Here is a 21559-nt window from a genome sequence, read left to right on the forward strand (position 1 = left end):
TTCATATCTGGCCAATGGAATCATCGGGAAAGAAAGCTGGGACCAAACTGTGAGGCTCTTGAAAACCATATTTAGGAATTTAGGTTTTATTCTACAGATATCATACATAATCTTAGAGGCAAAGCTTATTGGTCATGAAGATGCCATGAACACCCTCAAAAACTGCTGGTGGGAGTTGAATTCAGTTTGGTAATTTAAAAGATTTAAAAAGATTAAATTAAAAAGATTTAAAAATGTTCGTACCCTTAGACCCAGTAATTCCACCACAGAAAGTAAGGAAGCAGCAAAGCATAGTACTTAAGGGTATGACTTCTGGAATCAGGAGACAGACCTGTGTTCAAATCCCAGTTCCAAAATTTTCTAGCCAGGTGATCTTGGGCCAGGTATATAAATAAATCTCTCTAAGCCTCAGATTCCCCATCTGTAAAATGGGAACAAGGATATCTCATAGGTTGTGAAGATTAACTGTGACAAATGTGTATGAAATGCACCTGGCCCATAGAAAGTAGTCAGTATGTGGTAGTTTTGAAAAGGAAACTTGTCTCAAGAATATAATATAAAGTTCAGGCAAAGATGTTGCAGAAAGATGGTCATCAAAGTATTATTTATAATAATGACATCAAATGATATAAACACTAGTCAATAACATTATGGTATACCCATGTGATGAAATGGGGCTTATAAAGAACTTTAATGATATGGGGAATAGTATGTGATATAACATTAAGCCATAGAGAAATATGCAACATGAAACATACAACTTATTTTTTCTTAAGTTAAATCTGACTAGAAAAAAGACTAGAAGTAAAAACACCAGTGTGTTAACGGTGATTGCCTCCGGGTGGTGGCTTATAAGCAATTTTTCCCCCTACTTCCTTTAGAGTTTTTAAAAAATATACTTTATAAATTTTTATAATAAGTATATGTTATTTAATAATAAAAAGAAGGGAATTCCCTGGTGGTCCAGTGGTTAGGACTTGGTGCTTTCACTGCCAGGTCCCGGGTTCAATCCCTGGTTGGGGAACTAAGATCCCACAAGCCGCGAGGCATGCCCCCCCACCCAAAAAAAAAAAGTTAAACATTGAACTGGGAAGGGAAAGATCTGTTTTTTGAGAGTGTCGCAGGTGGCCAGGTTGAGGATGTGTCTGAGAAAGGAAAAGTGAGAGGCAAGGAGACAATTGATGGGAAGAGTTGAGGGTGCTGCGTAGGAGAAGGACTTGGTTGGAGGTGTTCTCTGTGCACAGCCAGGAGGTCTGTGTCAAGGGAAGGAGGTCTGTCATGGGGGAACTCTTGCAGGAAAACGTGCTCAGGCAATATGGTGGCCTCCTGAGCTGTGAGGGCTTGAGGTATTAAGGTGAAACAGTCAGCTAAAAGGGGAAGCCCTAGATTGTTCACCACTGAGTAATGGGCAGGACTTCAAGGAGGACAGAGAGATCAGATGGACCCAAGAATGATGAATATCAAGAATGAGGTAAGCCCCATGACTGTAGATGTCTGATACTATAAAAATCAGATAGCTTCACATATAGGGTTCTTTAGACCCAGAACTGTGAGGAAAGGACTATAGTTTTAGGGTGAAAAGAAGGTGCCAATCTCAAGATGCTAGAAGGCAGTTATATTGGTTGGTTAATTAAAAAGTCATTTGTAGGGAATTCCCTGGTGGTCCAGTGGTTAGGACTCGGCGCTTTCACTGCTGGAGCCCGGGTTCAATCCCTAGCCGGGGAAGTAATATCCCACAAGCCGTGCGGAGTGGCCAAAAAAAAAAAAAAAAAGAAGAAAAAAGTCATTTATATTCTAGGGGCACCCCCCAAAAACAATGGCATATATACTGTCCACTGTCTTGTCCCCAGAACTGGAAAGTGCCACAGGTAAATAACCACCTACTGAATCTGAATACATGATGTTGTACAGAAAGTCTCCACCACAGCCAATGCCATTTGGGAGGCCCTAGATGCCGGGTTAGCCTGAATCACTGACCTTCCCAGAAGCCTCTTGGTAGGAGGCAGTGCTTACCTAGAGAAAGTGGTGGAGGGGCAATTGGTTCTTGCTTTTCACCTTTCCTTTTGGTGTCTTATCTTCCCTTTGAGGTGCTGTGCTCAGAAGTGCTTGGGCCAGCTTACCAGGCAAGCCCTTGGAGGAATCACCCCTCCTCCTCCTGAGCAAGAGACCCCCCCATCTATTTCTTCCTCCCCTGCCCTGGGTCAAAATGCCTCAGCCGTCTCTCTTCCAAGATAACTATGGAGAGATCAAGCCCTGGAGAAGCTAATGGATAACTGTGTCACCATCCCTCTCACCCAAATTAGGTAGACATTTCTGGTATCAAGAGTCATATTCCAAGGATTAGAAACCATGGGACTTTCAAGCTTGTTAACACCTGAGTCATGCCAGTAAAGATGCTCTCTTGGGGAAAGACGGGACTTTCAGAGACTCTGAAATCTGACAGCCTCCAGAGATGACCGGAGAGTTAGCACAGGTGTGGATCAAGAGTCACCCTGAAGCCATGAATAGTGAGTGGTGAATGATGTCCTCTTCATTCACTCATTCGATCACTCCTTCATTTCCCAAAGATTTACGAAGTGTCTACACCATGTCAGACATGTGTGAGGGAAGACATTGATGAATAAGATGCAGTGCCTCCCCTCAAGTAGCTCCCTGTCTGGTTGGAGAGTCAAAAACAGAAAGAGAGAGGGAGGAGAGAGAGGAAGGAAGAAAGAAAGGAAGGAAAGAAAGAAAGGAAGGAAAGAAAGAAAGAAGGAAGGAAGGAGGAAGGGAGGGAGGAGGGAAGGAAGGAGAGAAGGAAAGAAAGAAAAAGAAAGAAAGGAAGGAAAGAAAGAAAGAAAACAATGCCATGTACTCTATAGAAAGTGCTTTTCTGGTCTGCTGTAAGTGTGTTATTAAGTCAGATTCTCCTCTGGCTCTCATGCCAGGCTTGATTCCTTTCATATGTGCTGGGCTGAAAGCCACAGGTATTCCCCACACTTTCCTCAGCCTTGAAATAGTATCCAAAATGCCAAAGCCTTTTAGAATGAGGTGAGAGTTTCAAAAGCAAGAAAGATGGCTTTCATAGCTATATTTAGGATTTGCATATATGAATGCAATAGCACCACTTTTTTTCTCTCCTGGACAGTAGATCATTTTGAGATTTCTAGTGCTGGCCATAACAGAGTAACTGGTATCAGGCTTACCCTTCTGATGCAAATAGCTATAAACCCACACAAAACATATAAAACAACTGTTTGTGGGCATTGGACCACCACCCACATAGGGCAACAATCCTTGAGAGAAAGGATGTGCATGAGCTGAGCCCCATATTCACACTGTCTTTTCCCCCAAGGACATTTTCCAAGCTGCAGTGCAAGGTCTTGCTGGGTAGAGGAAACAGCAGTTAGGATTTGGGGCTGCCTGAGTAGCTGGGATTTGGGGGGCAGGGTCCTATAAAGGAAAAGCCACAGAGAAGGAGAGCCCAAAACATATGTGAAAGTTTCCCTCAGATCTTTGGCCAACTCCTAAGCTGCATAAGAGCAGGGTGGGACTCTAGAGCCCTAGCAGAGAACCACATTAGAAGGCTATATCACTGAGCAGAGATTTCAGAGGCCACATAGCACTGGAGAGATGGGGGTCTGGGCTAGACATCTTAGTGAGCACCCTGGGCTTGTGATTGGACCTCAGAAAGTCCACATTCCAGTGGTAAGGCTCATGTCCTACCAGCAAGGACCATGTCCTGGGAGTAAGGGCAAAACTGAAAGAGACCTGCACTAACAAAGTCTTAATCCCAGCCTCAACAGGATTAAGGCAGTGGTTCTAGACTGGGGGCAATTTTGCTCCCCAGAGGACATTTTGGACAACATCTGGAAACAGTTTGGGTTGTCACAGTTGGAGGTTGTAATGCTACTGGCATCTAGTGGGTGAGGGCTGGGGCATGCTGCTAAGCGTCTTAACAAATGCACAGGACAGCCCCCATCCCAATCCCCTAACAAAGAATGATCCAGCCGCAAATGTCAATAGTCACGAGACTGAGAAACCCTGGATTTAGGTGAGCAATTTCATTGGCTGCTAGAGCAAAGCTCAACCATCTTTAGGATAAGATAATTTAATTTCAAACCTCTACCATGTGTTATCCTTAAAATCCAGCACACAGTTAAAAATTACCAAAAAATGTGCAGAAGCAAGAAAAACTAATTGATAATCAAGAAAAAAGAAAACAACCAACAAAAGCAGAAGTAGAATCAGAGATAATCTGGATTTTAGAATTAGCAAGTATAGAATTCAAAGTAACTGTGATTAAGATTTCAAGAGAATAGAAGAAAAGACAGGCAAAATTAATGAAAGGGAGAGAATTTCAACAGAGAATTGGAATCCACACAAAAAATTAGGTTGACATTTAGAAATACAAAATGCAATATCTGAAATTAAGAAGTTACTACTGGATTTAACACCAAACTGGGCACAGCAGAACATAAGATTAATGAGCTATGTATGAGAGAGAATACATGAAAGCTTCTAGAAGTAAACAGGGGGATACCTTTGTGACCATGGGATAATCGGGATATTTAAAAGAAAATAATTAATAAACTGGACTTCATTGAAATTAAGAATGTCAGTTTATCAAAAGATACCATTAAGACAGTGAAAGGGCAAGCCATGGTCTGGGAGAAGATATTTGTAATACATATATTCAACAAAGAACTCATATCCAGAATATAAATGAAACTTTTACAAATCAGTGAGACAGACAACCCAATAAAAAATGGACAAACAGGTTATGCCAGCACTTTACAAAAGATGAAATCAAAACAGCCAATAAATATATGAAAAGGGCCCTTATATTGTAAATCATGAGAAAAATACAAATTCAAACCACACAATGAGATATTGCTAGACACCCACCAAGATGACTAAAATGAAAGACTAAATATCAAGTGTTGATGAAAATGTGGAACAACAGAACCCTCTCTTCTGTTGCTTATAGGAGGAAATCAGTACAACTACTTTGGAAAACTGTTTGGCAGTATTGACTAAATCTGTCCATAAGTACAGTTATGACCTAGAAACTTCACTTCTGCATGCTTACGTTCACCAACTGACATAAATAAGAATGTTTGTTCATCAATGGTAGGATGAATAAATTGTGACATCATCATACACATCAGTGGAATATTCTACTGCAATGAAAAAACAAACTACTGATCATGCAACAACATGGTTAAATAGCATAACATGTTGAGGACATACTGTGTGATTCCATTTAAATGCAGTTCAAAACCAAGTAAAAGTAATTTATGGTGATTTAGGTCGAAATGGTGGTTACCATTGGGAGGGGGTGAGGTGATCAACTCTTCCAGCTTGCCTGGGACTGAGGGGTTTCCCAGGATGTGGGACTTTCAGTGCTAAAACAAGGATAGTCTCAAGAAAATCAGATGGTTGGTCACCCTAGAGGCGGTCTTTTTAGGGAGGGCACATGAAAGAGCCTTCTGAGGGGCCGGAAATGTTCAGTATCTTGATGTGGATGGTGGTTACATGAATGAATACATGTATAAAAATTTATCTAGCTCTGCATGTTAGATTTGTGCATTTAAGTATGTAACTTATCCTTTGAAAAACTTTGAAAAGAACTCTATTTTACAAAGAATAGAGTGAAAAGAAACTAAAGACGTTTTGAGTAGGGCCATGGGGAGAATCTTGGTGGGTAACAAAATGAAGGCCCAATTTTCATTCTTAATGTTTGCTTGTCTTCTTTGACAGGTATTGGGAGTTTGATCTGAAAAGGGTGGAGCAAAACGGTGGTGAACAGGTATGGGAAGCCAGAACGCGTAAAGGAAGCTTCCATTGTTTGGAATGAGTTTTCCCACCTGGAAGATTCACAGAGACCTTGCAAACAATATCACTGAATCTTGGGCAGTGAAAGTAGAGAACAGAAAAGGCATGAAAATCCATTTCTGATATTCAAAGGAGCAAAAGGGTAGATTTTACAAATTACTGGATCATAGGAAATATTCTAAGACAGGGTATTAATAGGATGATTTGTGCACCTCTAGAAGAGGAAGTGATATCTTTAGTTACTGAGGATTCATTTAACTGAATCATTCTAGACTAACTTTTTTTCTTTGACATGGTTATTTGATTTTTAACCATAGAAATGCAATAGACTTAGAATATATAGACTTTAGTGAGGAATTCAATGGTAAGTCTTATGATAACTCTTTTTTTTTTTTTTTTTTTTGTCTGGATTGGGTCTCCATTGCTGTGCGCGGGCTTTTCTCTAGTTTCAGTGAGCGGGGGCTACTCTTCATTGCAGTGCGCAGGCTTCTCATTGCGGTGGCTTCTCTTGTGGAGCACGGGTTCTAAGCGCGTGGGCTTCAGTAGCTGTGGCATGTGGGCTCAGTAGTTGTGGATCGAGGGCTCTAGAGCGCAAACTCAGTAGTTGTGGCACACGGGCTTAGTTGCTCCGCGGCATGTGGGATCTTCCTGGCCCAGGGATCAAACCGTGTCCCCTGCATTGGCAGGCGGATTCTTAACCACTAGGAAGTGGTTATCAGGGAAGTCCCTCATGATAACTCTTAAAGGAGATGGTGAATTAAGATTTTGATGGCATAGAAAATTAAGATGATTAGTAATTGGTTAACAGAGTTTACCTAACAGTGAATAGGTTCATCCACATAGAGTAAGAAGGCTTTCTTTTTGGCCCTGTTCTATTTAATATTTTTATGAATGACTAGGACCTAGATAAAAGTCGTGTTCATCAAAATTGAAGGTGATATGTAGTTGGGTTGGTAGTGACTCTAAGTAACACAATCAAGGTGACAGGCTGGAGTAATGGATTTAATCTGAGAAGATCATATTTAACGGGATAAATAAAAGGTTCTGTTCTTGAAAACTAAAATCTAGCTGCAGAAGGGGTTTTGGCTGACACAACTTTTCACACGTACCAGTAGGAGGGGAATGACCAAGATAGCAAAGAGAATTGGGAATGTTTAGATTGGGAAACCAGGATTTAGGAGGTGAATGTATGGGAGGGGGAAGTGTTACATTTAACTCCAAGGAGTAGAAATAACTTAATAGTTGAAATGAGTGAAAGCTACAAGAAGACAGATTTGAGATGCACTTCCTAATGATCCATTTGATTCAAAGAAGGAACAGATTGTTTCTGAAGGTAGTGAGTTTCCTGTCACTGTATGGTAAGACAAAGGATGCAAATAGTTTGAGAATTTGAATTGGTGGGCTTTCGAGGTTCTGTCAACTCCAAGAATCTATGACATATGTGTGGTTCAGTGGGTAGAAATCTATTTTGATCTTTAACAAATTGACCTATTGCTCTGTGGTCTGCTGTCTCATGTTAGGACCAAATTGACATGCAACTCCCCATTTTTATGTCTTTTTGTCTTACTCTTCCCCATTAATGACCAAATTTGTATTGATAGCTGCCTGACACAACACTGGATTGGTTTTCAGTTATCCTCTGAGCAGTGATTTGGCAAAGCAAATCACAGACTGGGGATACGTAGAATTTTTAATCATTGTTATTTTCTTTTTTGTGTGTGTGTGTGTTAGTTTCTGCTTTATAACAAAGCGACATTGTTATTTTCTTGATACGATTACTATTTCAGTTTTTTGCTCTGTGGTTCAAAAGATAATGTTTTTAAATGCCAGGTTTGGTAGGTTTTGGGGCTTCCCTGTTTTATTATTGTTTATGTCTGACTTTATTGCCTTTTAATCAGAGAAAAAAGCCTTCGGTATTTCTACTTTTTAAAATGTATTGAATGTTTTTGTGGCCTAATAAACAGTTTTTAGAATGTGACCAATATATCAATTATTTCTATCATTAATTTTTTCAAGTGAATATCTTTATAGACATATATACCATATAGTTTAACCTCTGCTTACTGCATATTACGTGGACACACGTAGAGGTGTAGCCAAACCCCAGGACTCCAAGCCAAGTCACGCTATAGCAAAAGCATTTGTCCCAGAGTACATCACGATTGGGATAGTGAGAGAGCAAGGAAAGAAATCATAGAACAAAGGATGGCTTGATTTATTTAAGAAGGCGCTTGGTTGGCTAACATCTACATTCAGGGGAAAGTGGAGAGCCCTGTGAAGACAAAGTCTGCTCTGGATGGACCATCTTGGTGACTGCCCAGGCTTCAGTAATGCTTTGGCTGGGAGCTGCCTCTCTTCTGCATTTGAGACTCATTGGGAAGGAACCACTGGCAACTCATCTCATGTATACCTTCCCTGAGTCTTCCCTTGCCTCCTTTTTCTTTTCCAACTTGTCTATGTCAAGGCTGGGGAAACCTTTCATTGTCTCCTTTTCACTCGTGAGATCCACCAAGAATAATTTAGGAGTCATTTTCGAGGACAGGCTGGGTGATCTATGAGTCATTTTTCTATGAGCCTATGATACAATGGAGACCTGGAGATTAATAATTTAGTCACTGCCCTCTTCCAAAGAATCCCTTTGCCACAAATGCTGAGGCGACGAAGTCTCGGTGGTTTTAACTCTAAACATATCCCGTGATTCAAAGTCTTATTTGTTGCAACTCTCAACGATTATATGATGGAAAGGAGAAAGTGGACTATGGGTGGGTGGGTTGGCTCCAGAAACTCGCATGGGCAACAAAAGAGAAGCACCGTTACTACATCCCCACGGTCGCGGAGAACAAAGTCTCGTGATCTTATAGTCACAAAGGGGCCCTGCTTTCCGAAGACCGTTCAGCCAGAGAGTGTGCACTGATTTCCTGGGAATATTGCTCTGTGTGAGGGCATTTTTAGTTGCTTAACTTTCCTCTTCCATTTCAGCTTTGATTTCCATTTCAGTTAGATAAGTATGAAAATGGTACATCTACCCATCAGCTGTTTTCCTTTCGGCATCAATATAGCCATGTAATTAAAAAAAAAAATGAATGCAACTTTTTGGAAGGGTCTTTGACCTGGTAGTTTGTGAAGGATTAAAATATTTATAGTCTGAAAACTAGCTGTGACTTCAATATAAAATTTCCATCTTCATTCAAACACTTTATCATAACCTGTCTTGTATCAGAACTAATCAAATATGGTCTGTCTCCCCCACTGGGGTGTCATCTCTCAGAGCGCAGGGACCTTGTCTTGACAGCCTTATACCCTCCTAGGGCATAGCATATGTCCTGCAAATACCCCTTAAATATTTTTGAATTAAATTCAAACCAAAGGGGAATTTGATTATTCGTTTAGCAGTTACCTCTAAAACTATATTCTGATTAAATGGTTAGCGTGCATTTTGGTTACTTTGCTTACTTCCCTTATTATATTTATGTGAATGAGACCAAGGAAGTAAAATTGCCAGGCATCCTGGTTTAAACAAAGCTCCCTGAACACTCTATACCACCATCTAGTGGGAGGAAAATCTCCATGGTCAGCAAGCCTGTTCCCACTTGAGGAAGAAACAGGATCTGTGTATAGAACAATGTCAATAGCAGCTGGCAGTTGAGGGGATGGGAGGGGTTCTATTTGTGGGCTAGTAATTTAGGCTGTGAGATATTCCCATCAGAACAATGTAGCTTTTAGAGGAGAAAAGTCATGGTTTTATTAGGGTAAGTGTTCACACACACACACACACACACACACACACATGCACACACACTGCATTGTTTCACCTTCTTGCTGACTCCTGGTCCTGTCCCACTTCCTTGGCAGCCCTTTGCTACAGTGTATTGCCTGTGGCTCAAGAGAGTGTCCTTAATACAAAGCTGCACTTGGCCCTGCAAAAGGGGAGCCATGGTCTGGCTGGCTCAGCTTCTGATGGTGATCACTGGGGCTTCTCATCCAAGTTGACTTTCTTTATTCATAAGCAGGACCGACAGTCAACGTTCTGAGGCCCCTGCACCAGTCTGATCCCTCCTTCCTTCAACTTTCTTTTATTTTTTTTGATTGTTTCTCCTTCCTTCCCTGCCTGGCCAGTTCTCTGAGCCAACCTGTGAGCTCCGTGTGGCCCCTTTTGCCTCTTCCAGGCACACATCAGCACATCCACACTCAAATACGCACACTTGAGGGCCCTGGCCTCGATCCCTGTTGGAAAGTGGCTCTTGAGAAAATCAGAGAAAGCTCACTTAAGCCACTCGCCAGAGAGGATCCCCAGGGCTGGCCCAGCTGGTAGGCGGAGTTGACATCGGGCCATTTGTTATGAGTTGAAGGATGAGGTGACTCTGCGTACCATCCAGCCTACAATCTCTCTCCACTTGGCTCCTGAAACTCCCATATGAAAAGAGAAATATCATAATTTCCGAATTAAAAATCAGGACTTCATGGCTGACAAGTGATCAGAAAAACAGGGCAGAGCTATTTGGCCAAATCTGGAATGAATCTTCACTCAAATAGATCCCACCTCACAGTTCAGCTGAAATCACGGCGGAGGCTGCTTGCTTGGAACACTGTTGAGAAGGATTCTGGGGCCACATCTGGGTTTCGTCGGGGAATAATGCAGGGATGTATTAGGAAGGTCTGAGATAGTCATGGGATGGGCTAGTGGGAGCATTACAAATATTGGCTTTACACACAAATGGGTTCTCGGAGGGCTACCAGTGAAATGCTATTAGCTGTTGTTAACATGCTTACATGAATTAAATTATTAGATCAGCTGCCTGTCACCTCTCAGGGCTTTAAGGGAATGGAGTCACAGGATTGATGAAGTTTTTTTTTAATGACTTATTCTTCCTTTTTTTTTTTTATTAAGGTAAAATTTACATCACACAGAATTCACCATTTGGACCATTTTAAGGTGAACAATTCAGTGGCTTTTAGTACACGCACAAGGTTGTACAACTATCACCATTATCTAATTCCAGAATTTTTTCATCACCCCAAAAGATACCCTGTCTCCATTAAACAGTCACTCTTAATTCTCCCCTCCCCTCAGCCCCTGGCAACCACTCATCTGCCTTTTGTCTCTGTGGATTTGCCTATCCTGGATATTTCCTATAAATGGAATCACACAATATTTGTCCTTTTGCATCTGGCTTCTTTCACTCAGCACAATGTTTTCAAGGTTCATCCATGTTGTAGCATGTATCATTTCTTTTAATGGCTCAATAGTATTCCACTGTATAAATATAACGCATTATGTGTGTTCATTCATCAGTTGATGGACATTTGGGATTTTCACCTTTTGGCTATTATGAATAATAATGCTATAAACATTGACATACAAGTTTTTGTTTGAGCACTTGTTTTCATCTCTCTTGATTGGATGGGTGACTTTTTTTTCTCCCCACCTTTGGTGATGATGGGTCCATTTGAAAGCATTTGACAGGTGAGTTTTGCTAAGAAGAAAAAAGCAGGAGTTTGGGTACTGCCTGGATAAGGTCTGGGAGGGAAAGGATACAGAGCACGTTGTGCTTGCTGTGGGATCCTAAGGGCAAAGGGTCTCTGGAAAGGACAGGAGAGTGAAGAGACGGTGCCATAATTGGATGGCAGTGACCTTGAGCTTGGTGGATGAAAGAAGCATGGGTTTGTCCAGAGTTTATAAAATGGCTGCTGATATTTTTCTGGATTTTATAAGGAAAGGAAAACTCTCTGGTGGGGATGAAAAGATGGACTAAGAGAGCCCCCCCTCAAAAAAATGAGAAGAAAGAAAATGGTTATGACTTTGGCTGTGTCTAAACAAGGTGCTGTTAATGGATGCCTTTTTAGCAGAAAAAAGGAAAAGGAGGACCCTCAAGATGGCGGAAGAGTAAGACGCGGAGATCACCTTCCTCCCCACAAATACATCAGAAATACATCTACATGTGGAACAACTCCTACAGAACACCTACTGAACGCTGGCAGAAGACCTCAGACCTCCCAAAAGGCAAGAAACTCCCCACGTACTTGGGTAGGGCAAAAGAAAAAAGAAAAAACAGAGACAAAAGAATAGGGATGGGACCTGCACCAGTGGGAGGGAGCCGTGAAGGAGGAAAGGTTTCCACGCACTAGGAAGCCCCTTCGCGGGCGGAGACTGCGGGTGGCGGAGGGGGGGAGCTTCGGAGCCACGGAGGAGAGCGCAGCCACAGGGGTGCGGAGGGCAAAGCGGAGAGATTCCCACACAGAGGCTCGGTGCCGACCAGCACTCACTCGCCCGAGAGGCTTGTCTGCTCACCCGCCGGGGCGGGCGGGGCTGGGAGCTGAGGCTTGGGCTTTGGTTGGATCCCAGGGAGAGGGCTGGGGTTGGCGGCGTGAACATAGTCTGAAGGGGCTAGTGCACCACAGCTAGCCGGGAGGGAGTCCGGGAAAAGTCTGGAGCTGCTGAAGAGGCCAGAGACTTTTTCTTGCCTCTTTGTTTCCTGGTGCGCGAGGAGAGGGGATTCAGGGCGCTGCTTAAACGAGCTCCAGAGATGGGCGCGAGCTGCGGCTATCAGCACGGGCCCCAGAGATGGGCATGAGACGCTAAGGCTGCTGCTGCTGCCACCAAGAAGCCTGTGTGCGAGCACAGGTCACTCTCCACACCTCCCCTCCCGGGAGCCGGTGCAACCCGCCACTGCCAAGGTCCCGTGATCCAGGGACACTTACCCGGGAGAACACACAGCGCGCCTCAGGCTGGTGCAACGTCATGCTGGCCTCTGCTGCCGCAGGCTCACCCTGCATTCCAATTATAACTACAATACCCCTCCCCTTCCCCGGCCTGAATGAGCAAGAGCCCCCTAATCAGCTGCTGCTTTAACCCCGTCCTGTCTGGGCAGGAACAGATGCCTGAGGGTGACCTACACGCAGAGGCAGGGCCAAAACCAAAGCTGAACCCCAGGAGCTGGGCAAACAAAGAAGAGAAAGGGAAACTTCTCCATGCAGCCTCAGGAGCAGCAGATTAAATTCCACAATCAATCTGATGTACCTGCATCTGTGGAATACCTGACTAGACAACGAATCATCCCAAAATTGAGGTGGTGGACTTTGGGAGCAACTGTAGACTTGGGGTTTGCTGTCTGTGACTGATTTGTTTCTGATTTTTAAATTTATCTTAGTTTAGTGTTTAGTGCTTGTTATCATTGGTGGATTTGTTTATTGGATTGGTTGCTCTCTTCTTTTTTTATTATTATTTTTATTTTAATAATTTTTTTAATTAAAAAATTTTTTTAAATTTATTATTATTATATTTTTTCTTTCTTTTTTTCTTGTTTTTCTTCTGAGCTGTGTGGCTGACAAGGTCTTGGTACTCCGGCCTTGTGCCAGGCATGAGCCTCTGAGGTGGGAGAGCTGAGTTCAGGACATTGGACCACCAGAGACCTCCCAGCCCCATGTAATATCAGTCGGCAAGAGCTCTACCAGAGATCTCCATCTCAACGCTAAGACCCAGCTCCACCCAACAGCCAGCAAGCTCCAGTGCTGGATGCCCCATGCCCAACAACTAGCAAGACAGGATCACAACCCCACCCATTAACAGAGAGGCTGCCTAAAATCATAACAAGGTCACAGACACCCAAAAACACACCAATGGACATGGTCCTGCCCACCAGAAAGACAAGATCCAGCCCCACCCACCAAAACACAGGCACCAGTCCCCTCCACCAGGAAGCCTACACAAGCCACCGAACCAACCTCACCCACTGGGGGCAGACACCAAAAACAACGGGAAGTACAAACCTGCAGCCTGTGAAAAGCAGACCCCAAACACAGTAAGTTAAACAAAATGAGAAGACAGACATACACAGCAGATGAAGGAGCAAGGTAAAAAACCACCAGACCAAACAAATGAAGAGGAAATAGGCAGTCTACCTGAAAAAGAATTCAGAGTAATGATAGTAAAGATGATCCAAAATCTTGGAAACAGAATAAAGAAAATACAAGAAACGTTTAACAAGGAACTAGAAGAACTAAAGAGCAAACAAACAGTGATGAACAACACAATAAATGAAATTAAAAATTCTCTAGAAGGGATCAATAGCAGAATAACTGAGGCAGAAGGATGGATAAGTGACCTGGAAGATAAAACAGTGGAAATAACTACAGCAGAGCACAATAAAGAAAAAAGAATGAAAAGAATTGAGGACAGTCTCGGAGACCTCTGGGACAATATTAAATGCACCAACATTCCAATTATAGGGGTCCCAGAAGAAGAAGAGAAAAAGAAACGGTCTGAGAAAATACTTGAAGAGATTATGGTTGAAAATTTCCCTAACATGAGAAAGGAAATAGTCAATCAAGTCCAGGAAGCCCAGAGAGTCCCATACAGGATAAATCCAAGGAGAAAAATGCCAAGACACATATTAATCAAACTATCAAAAATTAAATACAAAGAAAAAATATTAAAAGCAGCAAGGGAAAAACAACAAATAACATACAAGGGAATCTCCATAAGGTTAACAGCTGATCTTTCAGCAGAAACTCTGCAAGCCAGAAGGGAGTGGCGGGACATATTTAAAGTGATGAAAGGGAAAAACCTACAACCAAGATTACTCTACCCAGCAAGGATCTCATTCAGATTCGATGAAGAAATTAAAACCTTTACAGAAAGCAAAAGTTAAGAGATTTCAGTACCACCAAACCAGCTTTACAACAAATGCTAAAGGAACTTCTCTAGTCAGGAAACACAAGAGAAGGAGAAGACGTAGAAAAACAAACCCAAAACAATTAGGAAAATGGTAATAGGAACATACATATCGATAATTAGCTTAAATGTAAATGGATTAAATGCTCCAACCAAAAGACATAGACTGGGTGAACAGATACAAAAACAAGACCTGTATATATGCTGTCTACAAGAGACCCACTTCAGACCTAGGGACACATACAGACTGAAAATAAGGGGATGGAAAAAGATACTTCATGCAAATGGAAATCAAAGAAAGCTGGAGTAACAATTCTCATATCACACAGAATAGACGTTTAAATAGAGACTATTACAAGAGACAAAGAAGGACACTACATAATGATCAAGGGATCAATCCAAGAAGAAGATATAACAATTGTAAATATTTATGCATCCAACATAGGAGCACCTCAACACATAAGGCAATGGCTAACGGCCATAAAAGGAGAAATCAACAGTAACACAGTCATAATAGGAGACTTTAACACCCCACTTTCACCAATGGACAGATCATCCAAAATGAAAATAAATAAGGAAACACAAGCTGTAAATGATACATTAAACAAGATGGACTTAATTGATATTTATAGGACATTCCATCCAAAAACAACAGAATACTCTTTCTTCTCAAGTGCTCATGGAACATTCTTCAGGAGAGATCATATCTTGGGTCACAAATGAAGCCTTGGGAAATTTAAGGAAATTGAAATCGTTTCAAGTATCTTTTCGGACCAGAACGCTATGAGACTAGATATCAATTACAGGAAAAAATCTGTAAGAAATACAAACACATGGAGGCTAAACATACACTACTTAATAACCAAGAGATCACTGAAGAAATCAAAGAGGAAATCAAAAAATACCTAGAAACAAATGACAATGAAACCACAATGACCCAAAACCTATGGGAAGCTACAAAAGCAGTTCTAAGAGGGAAGTTTATAGCAATACAATCCTGCCTCAAGAAAGAAGAAACATCTCAAATAAACAACCTAATTTTACACCTAAAGCAATTAGAGAAAGAAGAACAAAAAAACCCCAAAGTTAGCAGAAGGAAAGAAATCATAAAGATCAGATCAGAAATAAATGAAAAAGAAACGAATGAAACAATAGCAAAGATGAATAAAACTAAAAGCTGGTTCTTTGAGAAGATAAACAAAATTGATAAACCATTAGCCAGACTCATCAAGAAAAAAAGGGAGAAGACTCAAATCAATAGAATTAGAAATGAAAAAGGAGAAGTAACAACGACACTGCAGAAATACAAAGGATCATGAGAGATTACTACAAGTAACTATATGGCAATAAAATGGACAACCTGGAAGAAATGGACAAATTCTTAGAAAAGCACAACGTTCTGAGACTGAACCAGAAAGAAATAGAAAATATAAACAGAGCAATCACAAGCACTGAAATTGAAACTGTGATTAAAAATCTTCCAACAAACAAAAACCCAGGACCAGATGGCTTCTTGGGCAAATTCTATCAAACATTTAGAGAAGAGCTAACACCTATCCTTCTCAAACTCCTCCAGAATAGAGCAGAGGGAGGAACACTCCCAAACTCATTCTACGAGGCCACCATCACACTGATACCAAAACCAGACCAAGATGTCACAAAAAAAGATAACTACAGGTCAATATCACTGATGAACTTAAGTGCAAAATTCCTCAACAAAATACTAGCAAAGAGAATCCAACAGCACATTAAAAGGATCATACACCATGATCAAGTGGGGTTTATCCCAGGAATGCAAGGATTCTTCAATATACAGAAATCAATCAATGTGATACACCATATTAACAAATTGAAGGAGAAAAACCATTTGATAATCTCAATAGATGCAGAAAAAGCTTTTGACAAAATTCAACACCCATGTATGATAAAAAAAAAGGTTCTGAAGAACCTATGGGCAGAACAGGAATAAAGACACAGACGTAGAGAGTGGACTTGAGGACACGGGGAGGGGGAAGGGTAAGCTGGGACAAAGTGAGAGAGTGGCATGGACATATATACACTACCAAATGTAAAATAGATAGCTAGTGGGAAGCAACTGCATAGCACAGGGAGATCAGCTCGGTGCTTTGTGACCACCTAGAAGGGTGGGATAGGAAGGGTGGGAGGGAGACGCAAGTGGGAGGGGATATGGAGATATATGTATACATATAGCAGATTCACTTTGTTATACAGCAGAAACTAACACAACATTGTAAAGCAATTATACTCTAATAAAGATGTTAAAAAAAGAAAAGGAAAGCTTTTTTAGCTGTATGTTAATGCACGTTGACAAAATTGGTAGAGCAAGTTTTAGCACAAGAAATTGAAGAAGGGGACCCACTTATTACAACAACACTGCCATACTTCTATGGTGATGGACTTTTTCTAAAATATCTTCATATCTATAAGCTCACTAGGATGAATGAATCCGGTAAAGCAGGCACTATTTGCTGCCTTTTGAGAAACAGGGAATCAAGGCACCCAGCACAGTGTCTGGTGATAGTAGGCATTCAATTAGGATTTCTTATCTAAGTGAAGTAGAGTCGTGTGAAATCAAAGAATATCAGAACTGGGAGGGCCTTTGAGATCATCCAGACACCTCCCCCCAGCACAGTTTTGGAGGAGGAATGTCAGAGCAGAGTGGGGAAGTCCTAGACTTAAATGCAAGGTCAACTGGTCAGTGAGTGAAGGATCCAAGTCAATAGTCTGTCCTTTGTCCCCATACAGGCTGTTATCATAACATCCACTACAACACTTTGTGGTGGTTTGTGTTCTTGTCTGTCCTCACCATTGGGCCACATGATCCTGGGGGGCAGAGCTTGTGTCTGATTCATCTTTGTCACATGGATGAACAGGAACTAGAAGCTCTCTGCTCTTCCTGGGTCTCTGAGCTCCTTCGTGTTCTGCCACAGCTGTTAGTGGCAGAGTTAGGACTCAACCACAGTTTCCAGACCCCAGGGATCTTTTGCACCTACCACAACGTCTATACTCATCAAGGTAGGTGGCATTAGATGTACTGGGCAGGTTGCTTTGGACTTCCTAGGCCTCCTGGGATAATCCCCACTGTATTATGGAAGTGTCTAGAAAATGAGGGAAAGAAGGAGTCTTCCTTAGTTCAAAGCCCAAGGCCAGTTTAGCCACTTTCTGTGAATCTCAAGTGTATCTTGTGCACCAGGATGTTCTGTCCTTTGGTACATTTGCTAGGTCCCAGGTGGAGTTAGTCTGGGGCCGGTGCCTTGGGGGAACTGTGCCTGTCAGCGTGGGACCAGACAGCAATGGGGGCAGGAAGAAGTGATGGGATTTTCACGGGGTTCTGAAACAAACCCTTGCGTATCTTGTTTTGCTCTTCCTGGGGCCTTCTATTTGTTCCTGAGCACATATTTGAGGCAAAGCAGAGGAGGTCTCATATTGGTCCTTCCCATGCCTCAGTATTAGTTGTGGTCAGCCTGAGAATGGCAGATGGTGGGTACCCAGGCCAGTGCATGGAGGCTCTGTCTGCAGGCACAGAAAGAGAGGCACAGGGGCATTACACCTAGGGTGTGTACCATGGTGTGGGCTTTGATATCTATCCTCTGTCTTCCGGTTCTGCCCAGTGTTGAGCAGCTCCCATAAGCTTCTTTCCACCTGAGCCTCCACTTCCAGTTTCCCACACCAACTCCAAGACCCTTAGGTTGGGTCTTGCCACCACCTCCCCAACCTGGCAATAGTTTGACTTCCTCTGGCTTATTTTCTCCCCACTCCATGCCAGTGAGATTCATAAAGTGCAGAGTACAAAAGGACCACATTGGAAAGCTCCGTATCAGATGATGGCCATGTCACCAGCAGCTCGATTCCTCTTGATTTCAAAGCAGTTTCCACACGACTTTAGAGTAAAGCCACATGGTCTTGCCACGTGGTCGAGATATGCAGGGACCAGTGACTGCTTCGTTCTGGGTTGCTCATCTCGAAGAGACCAAGGGGAAGGTCTGTTTGTTAGGGTCAGAAGTTACCCAGGCAGCCTTATGTGCCCCTATGAAGGGGCTAGTGGCCTGGGGAATTCAAGAAACAGACTTGGCGTGCCCCTGAGGGATGCCAAAGCCTCCAGCCTCATCATGACAGGGAGATTGAGGTGAGCCTCTCCTCTCCCATCTTTGCTGAAGGTGAGCGGCTCCTCAATCCTTTGAGGCGGCATCTTCTGCCCCAGGGGGCCAGCTGGATGTGTGTGGAGTTACATGACTGTGCTGGTTCGGATGAAAAACACGATACCAGTGGCGATAGTGCAGGAGGGGACCAATGCAGGATAAGATGGCACTGGCAACGTGCTGAAGTTCTGAAGGCAGCCTACCCGTGGGAGTGGGTGGGAGCTCTCAGATGGGAGGAGGGAGCTGTGTTATCAGAGTCTGCTTTTGCAGTGACTCAGGTTTGGTTCTTCTTTATGGTGGGAGATCAAAGAGGAAGCCGATTTTCAAAGTGGGGTCTCTGGATCATGAAACGGGATGCGTATGTATGGGAGCTTCTAAGAACGGTCACTGTTTAGGGGTTGGCAAACATTGTGGTGAGGGGGGGAAGGCTGGTGAGGGTCATCCGTCCTTCAGACCAGAGGTGGGAGCTAGGAACTGTTTCCCAAAGAGTCGCTGGGGGTCATATCAGAGAGAATGGAGAATGACAATGGGAAGGGTCCCTATAACTAAACCTGTTTAGTTCCTGTCTTGTCACAAGCCATGCTGTTTCATGACATTGTTTTGTCCCACTTTAGACAGACTACAATTCCTTTTGCCCAGACTGAGATGTGAGCTGGGAATGGATTCGGCCCCCTCTCCCCACCCCCACGGCCAGTACTCTCACCTGCACCAGGTCCGGTGTGAGGCGCTTGGCCTGCAGCCATTTCTGGAACCTCCCTGTTTTCCGCAGGACGCGCTCAATGCTGCAGGTCTTTGGGGCAGCTGCGGAGGCACAGATTCTCCTGTCCGAGATCTCGTTTTGGTGTTTGCTGACCAGCCTTGAGATCTCCACGGGGCGCCAGGTTTTGAAATCATCCGAGTAATTTACAGGGTAAGAAGGCAAGTCGTCGGGAGACAGTCCAAGGTGTGAGGCCAGCCAGTTGTCAAACCTGGAAGAATAGCCCTTTGGGGATCAGCCTGGGAGCTGGAGAGAGGGAGCAGGGACTAAGCAGGGACCAGCCACACTGCCAGGGCCAGCAGAGCCCGGGGACAGGGAGATGGGGGAGAGCATCTGTTCTGATCCATTTCTTCTCCTTAGACTGGGAAGCTCCAAGCTCTTCCTGTGAGAGGACTATTTGTGTTTCCTCAAGCTTAGGGAAGTGTATATGTGATGTCAGAAAAGGTGAGGGATCTGCATACCAAAACCAAACTTTTATCTTCTTCATCCAAATGGCACAGAAGGACTAGCCATGGCTTTCTGAACTTCTACTCCACGTGAAGGCAGCAGCTTTACACATGCTGGTACCTTTGATTCTCCTAATACCCCATCCCCACTTTACAGATGTGGAAACTGAGGCTTGCGGAGCTTAAGTGCCTTGCAAGGTCAGATAATATGTTGCTAAGCAGGGATGCAAACTCAGGTCTGTCTGTCAGAAAAACCCATGATCTTTCTCCTTCGCTACACTGGTTCTAGCAGCGGCCCACTCTGTGAACAACGGCTGGATCTTGAAACCACAGTTCTTGAAGAGGCTTCTGGTCCTGCACTGGGGAGGGCACTGTCTCTTCATATCCAACCCCCAAAAGCCCCATCAATTTTGCTTTCAGTCCACAGATGAGTACCAACCAAGTGTCAGGGAACAGTGGCTGCTAAAGGGTCACCAAATTCAAAGCTATGTGGGATCCAGGAGGTGTGTGATTCCACACAATGGAATCCTCCCCAGGGGAGAGGCACTGGCCTATTACCATCTGCTGATTTTCTAGGCACCACCTTGACCCTTTTCTCCAGTCATTCCTCCAGCTGTGTGCCGACAGTTCCATCAGGGAAGAATGTTCAATCTCCTTCTGACTAATGTATGAAAAATTACTAAGAAAAGGTGTCTCTTCATTATTATTAATAATTGAGGGTTATACTGCAAGTGAAAATTAGGCTTATATGTTATATATTGAATTTCTTTTTTTAAAAAATTATTTTATTGTAGTATAGTTGATTTACAATGTTGTGTTAATTTCTACTGTACAGCAAAGTGATTCGGTTATACGTATATATACATTCTTTTCCATATTCTTTTCTATTATGGTTCATCACAGGATATTGAATATAGTTCCCTGTGCTATACACTAGGACCTTGTTGTTTTTAATTTAATTTCAATAAGAATCTTTAAATTCTTATTATTGCACATTACTGGGCAACCTCATGATAATGAGTTTTGGAGGAACTAGCTCCAAACCCTACGTTGTATTGTTTTCTCACCTATATGATACAGTTACCCTCTTAGGGTAACTAAGACTCTTAGACTGAAAGCTTTTCAAAGAAGGTGCTCTAAGGAACTGTCAGTAAGTGCCTTCTGCAATGCAGGACCATTCAAACTGCAGTGGAAGTAGGCACAAAGAATTCCATTCAAGGACATCGCCACAGATCTGTTTAAAAAGACCAGACACCGAAAACTTGCAAGGAATCAACTCTATTGGAATTTTTAGGACAACCATGGGAAATGATCCTCCCCACTGGGAGAATAAGGAAGGGCCTAGGCCCCCGAGACAGGCCTGTTTCCTGTAGCTACTCTTATTCATGCGGGTTCAAACCACCCCTCCGCAAGGGCCTGTGACTAAGGATTTACAACTAGGTGGCTCTCTTAGATAACAATAACAGCGATACACATTTATGAATCACTTTAGCGGTCACTTTGTTGAACACTTTATGTGCATTAAGTCAGTTAAACCTTTCAACAAACCTATGAGGTCAGCACTGCTATTACCATGCAGATGAGGAAACTGAGGCACAGAGAAGTTCAGTGATTTGCTCCAAGTCACACAGCCAGGAACTGGAGGAAGTAGCCTTCAGGGCTCCAGACCTTGTACTCTAAACCACTTTGCTGCTACTTAGTCCTCTAT

The 21559-nt window shown here is 42.9% G+C and overlaps 1 protein-coding gene across 1 annotated transcript in view; it reads right to left on the reverse strand.

The window, feature by feature from the left end:
* DIPK2B (divergent protein kinase domain 2B) overlaps positions 1-21559 on the reverse strand; it is a 48827-nt gene that overhangs the window by 20870 nt on the left and 6398 nt on the right. Inside the window, exon 2 of the mRNA XM_036840940.1 lies at positions 19352-19616. Within this exon, the coding sequence (XP_036696835.1) occupies positions 19352-19616 (265 nt within the window). The remainder of the gene's footprint in view (positions 1-19351; positions 19617-21559) is intronic.

Source organism: Balaenoptera musculus, chromosome X (genome assembly GCF_009873245.2).
Source record: "Balaenoptera musculus isolate JJ_BM4_2016_0621 chromosome X, mBalMus1.pri.v3, whole genome shotgun sequence".
Classification (NCBI taxonomy): Eukaryota; Metazoa; Chordata; class Mammalia; order Artiodactyla; family Balaenopteridae; genus Balaenoptera; species Balaenoptera musculus.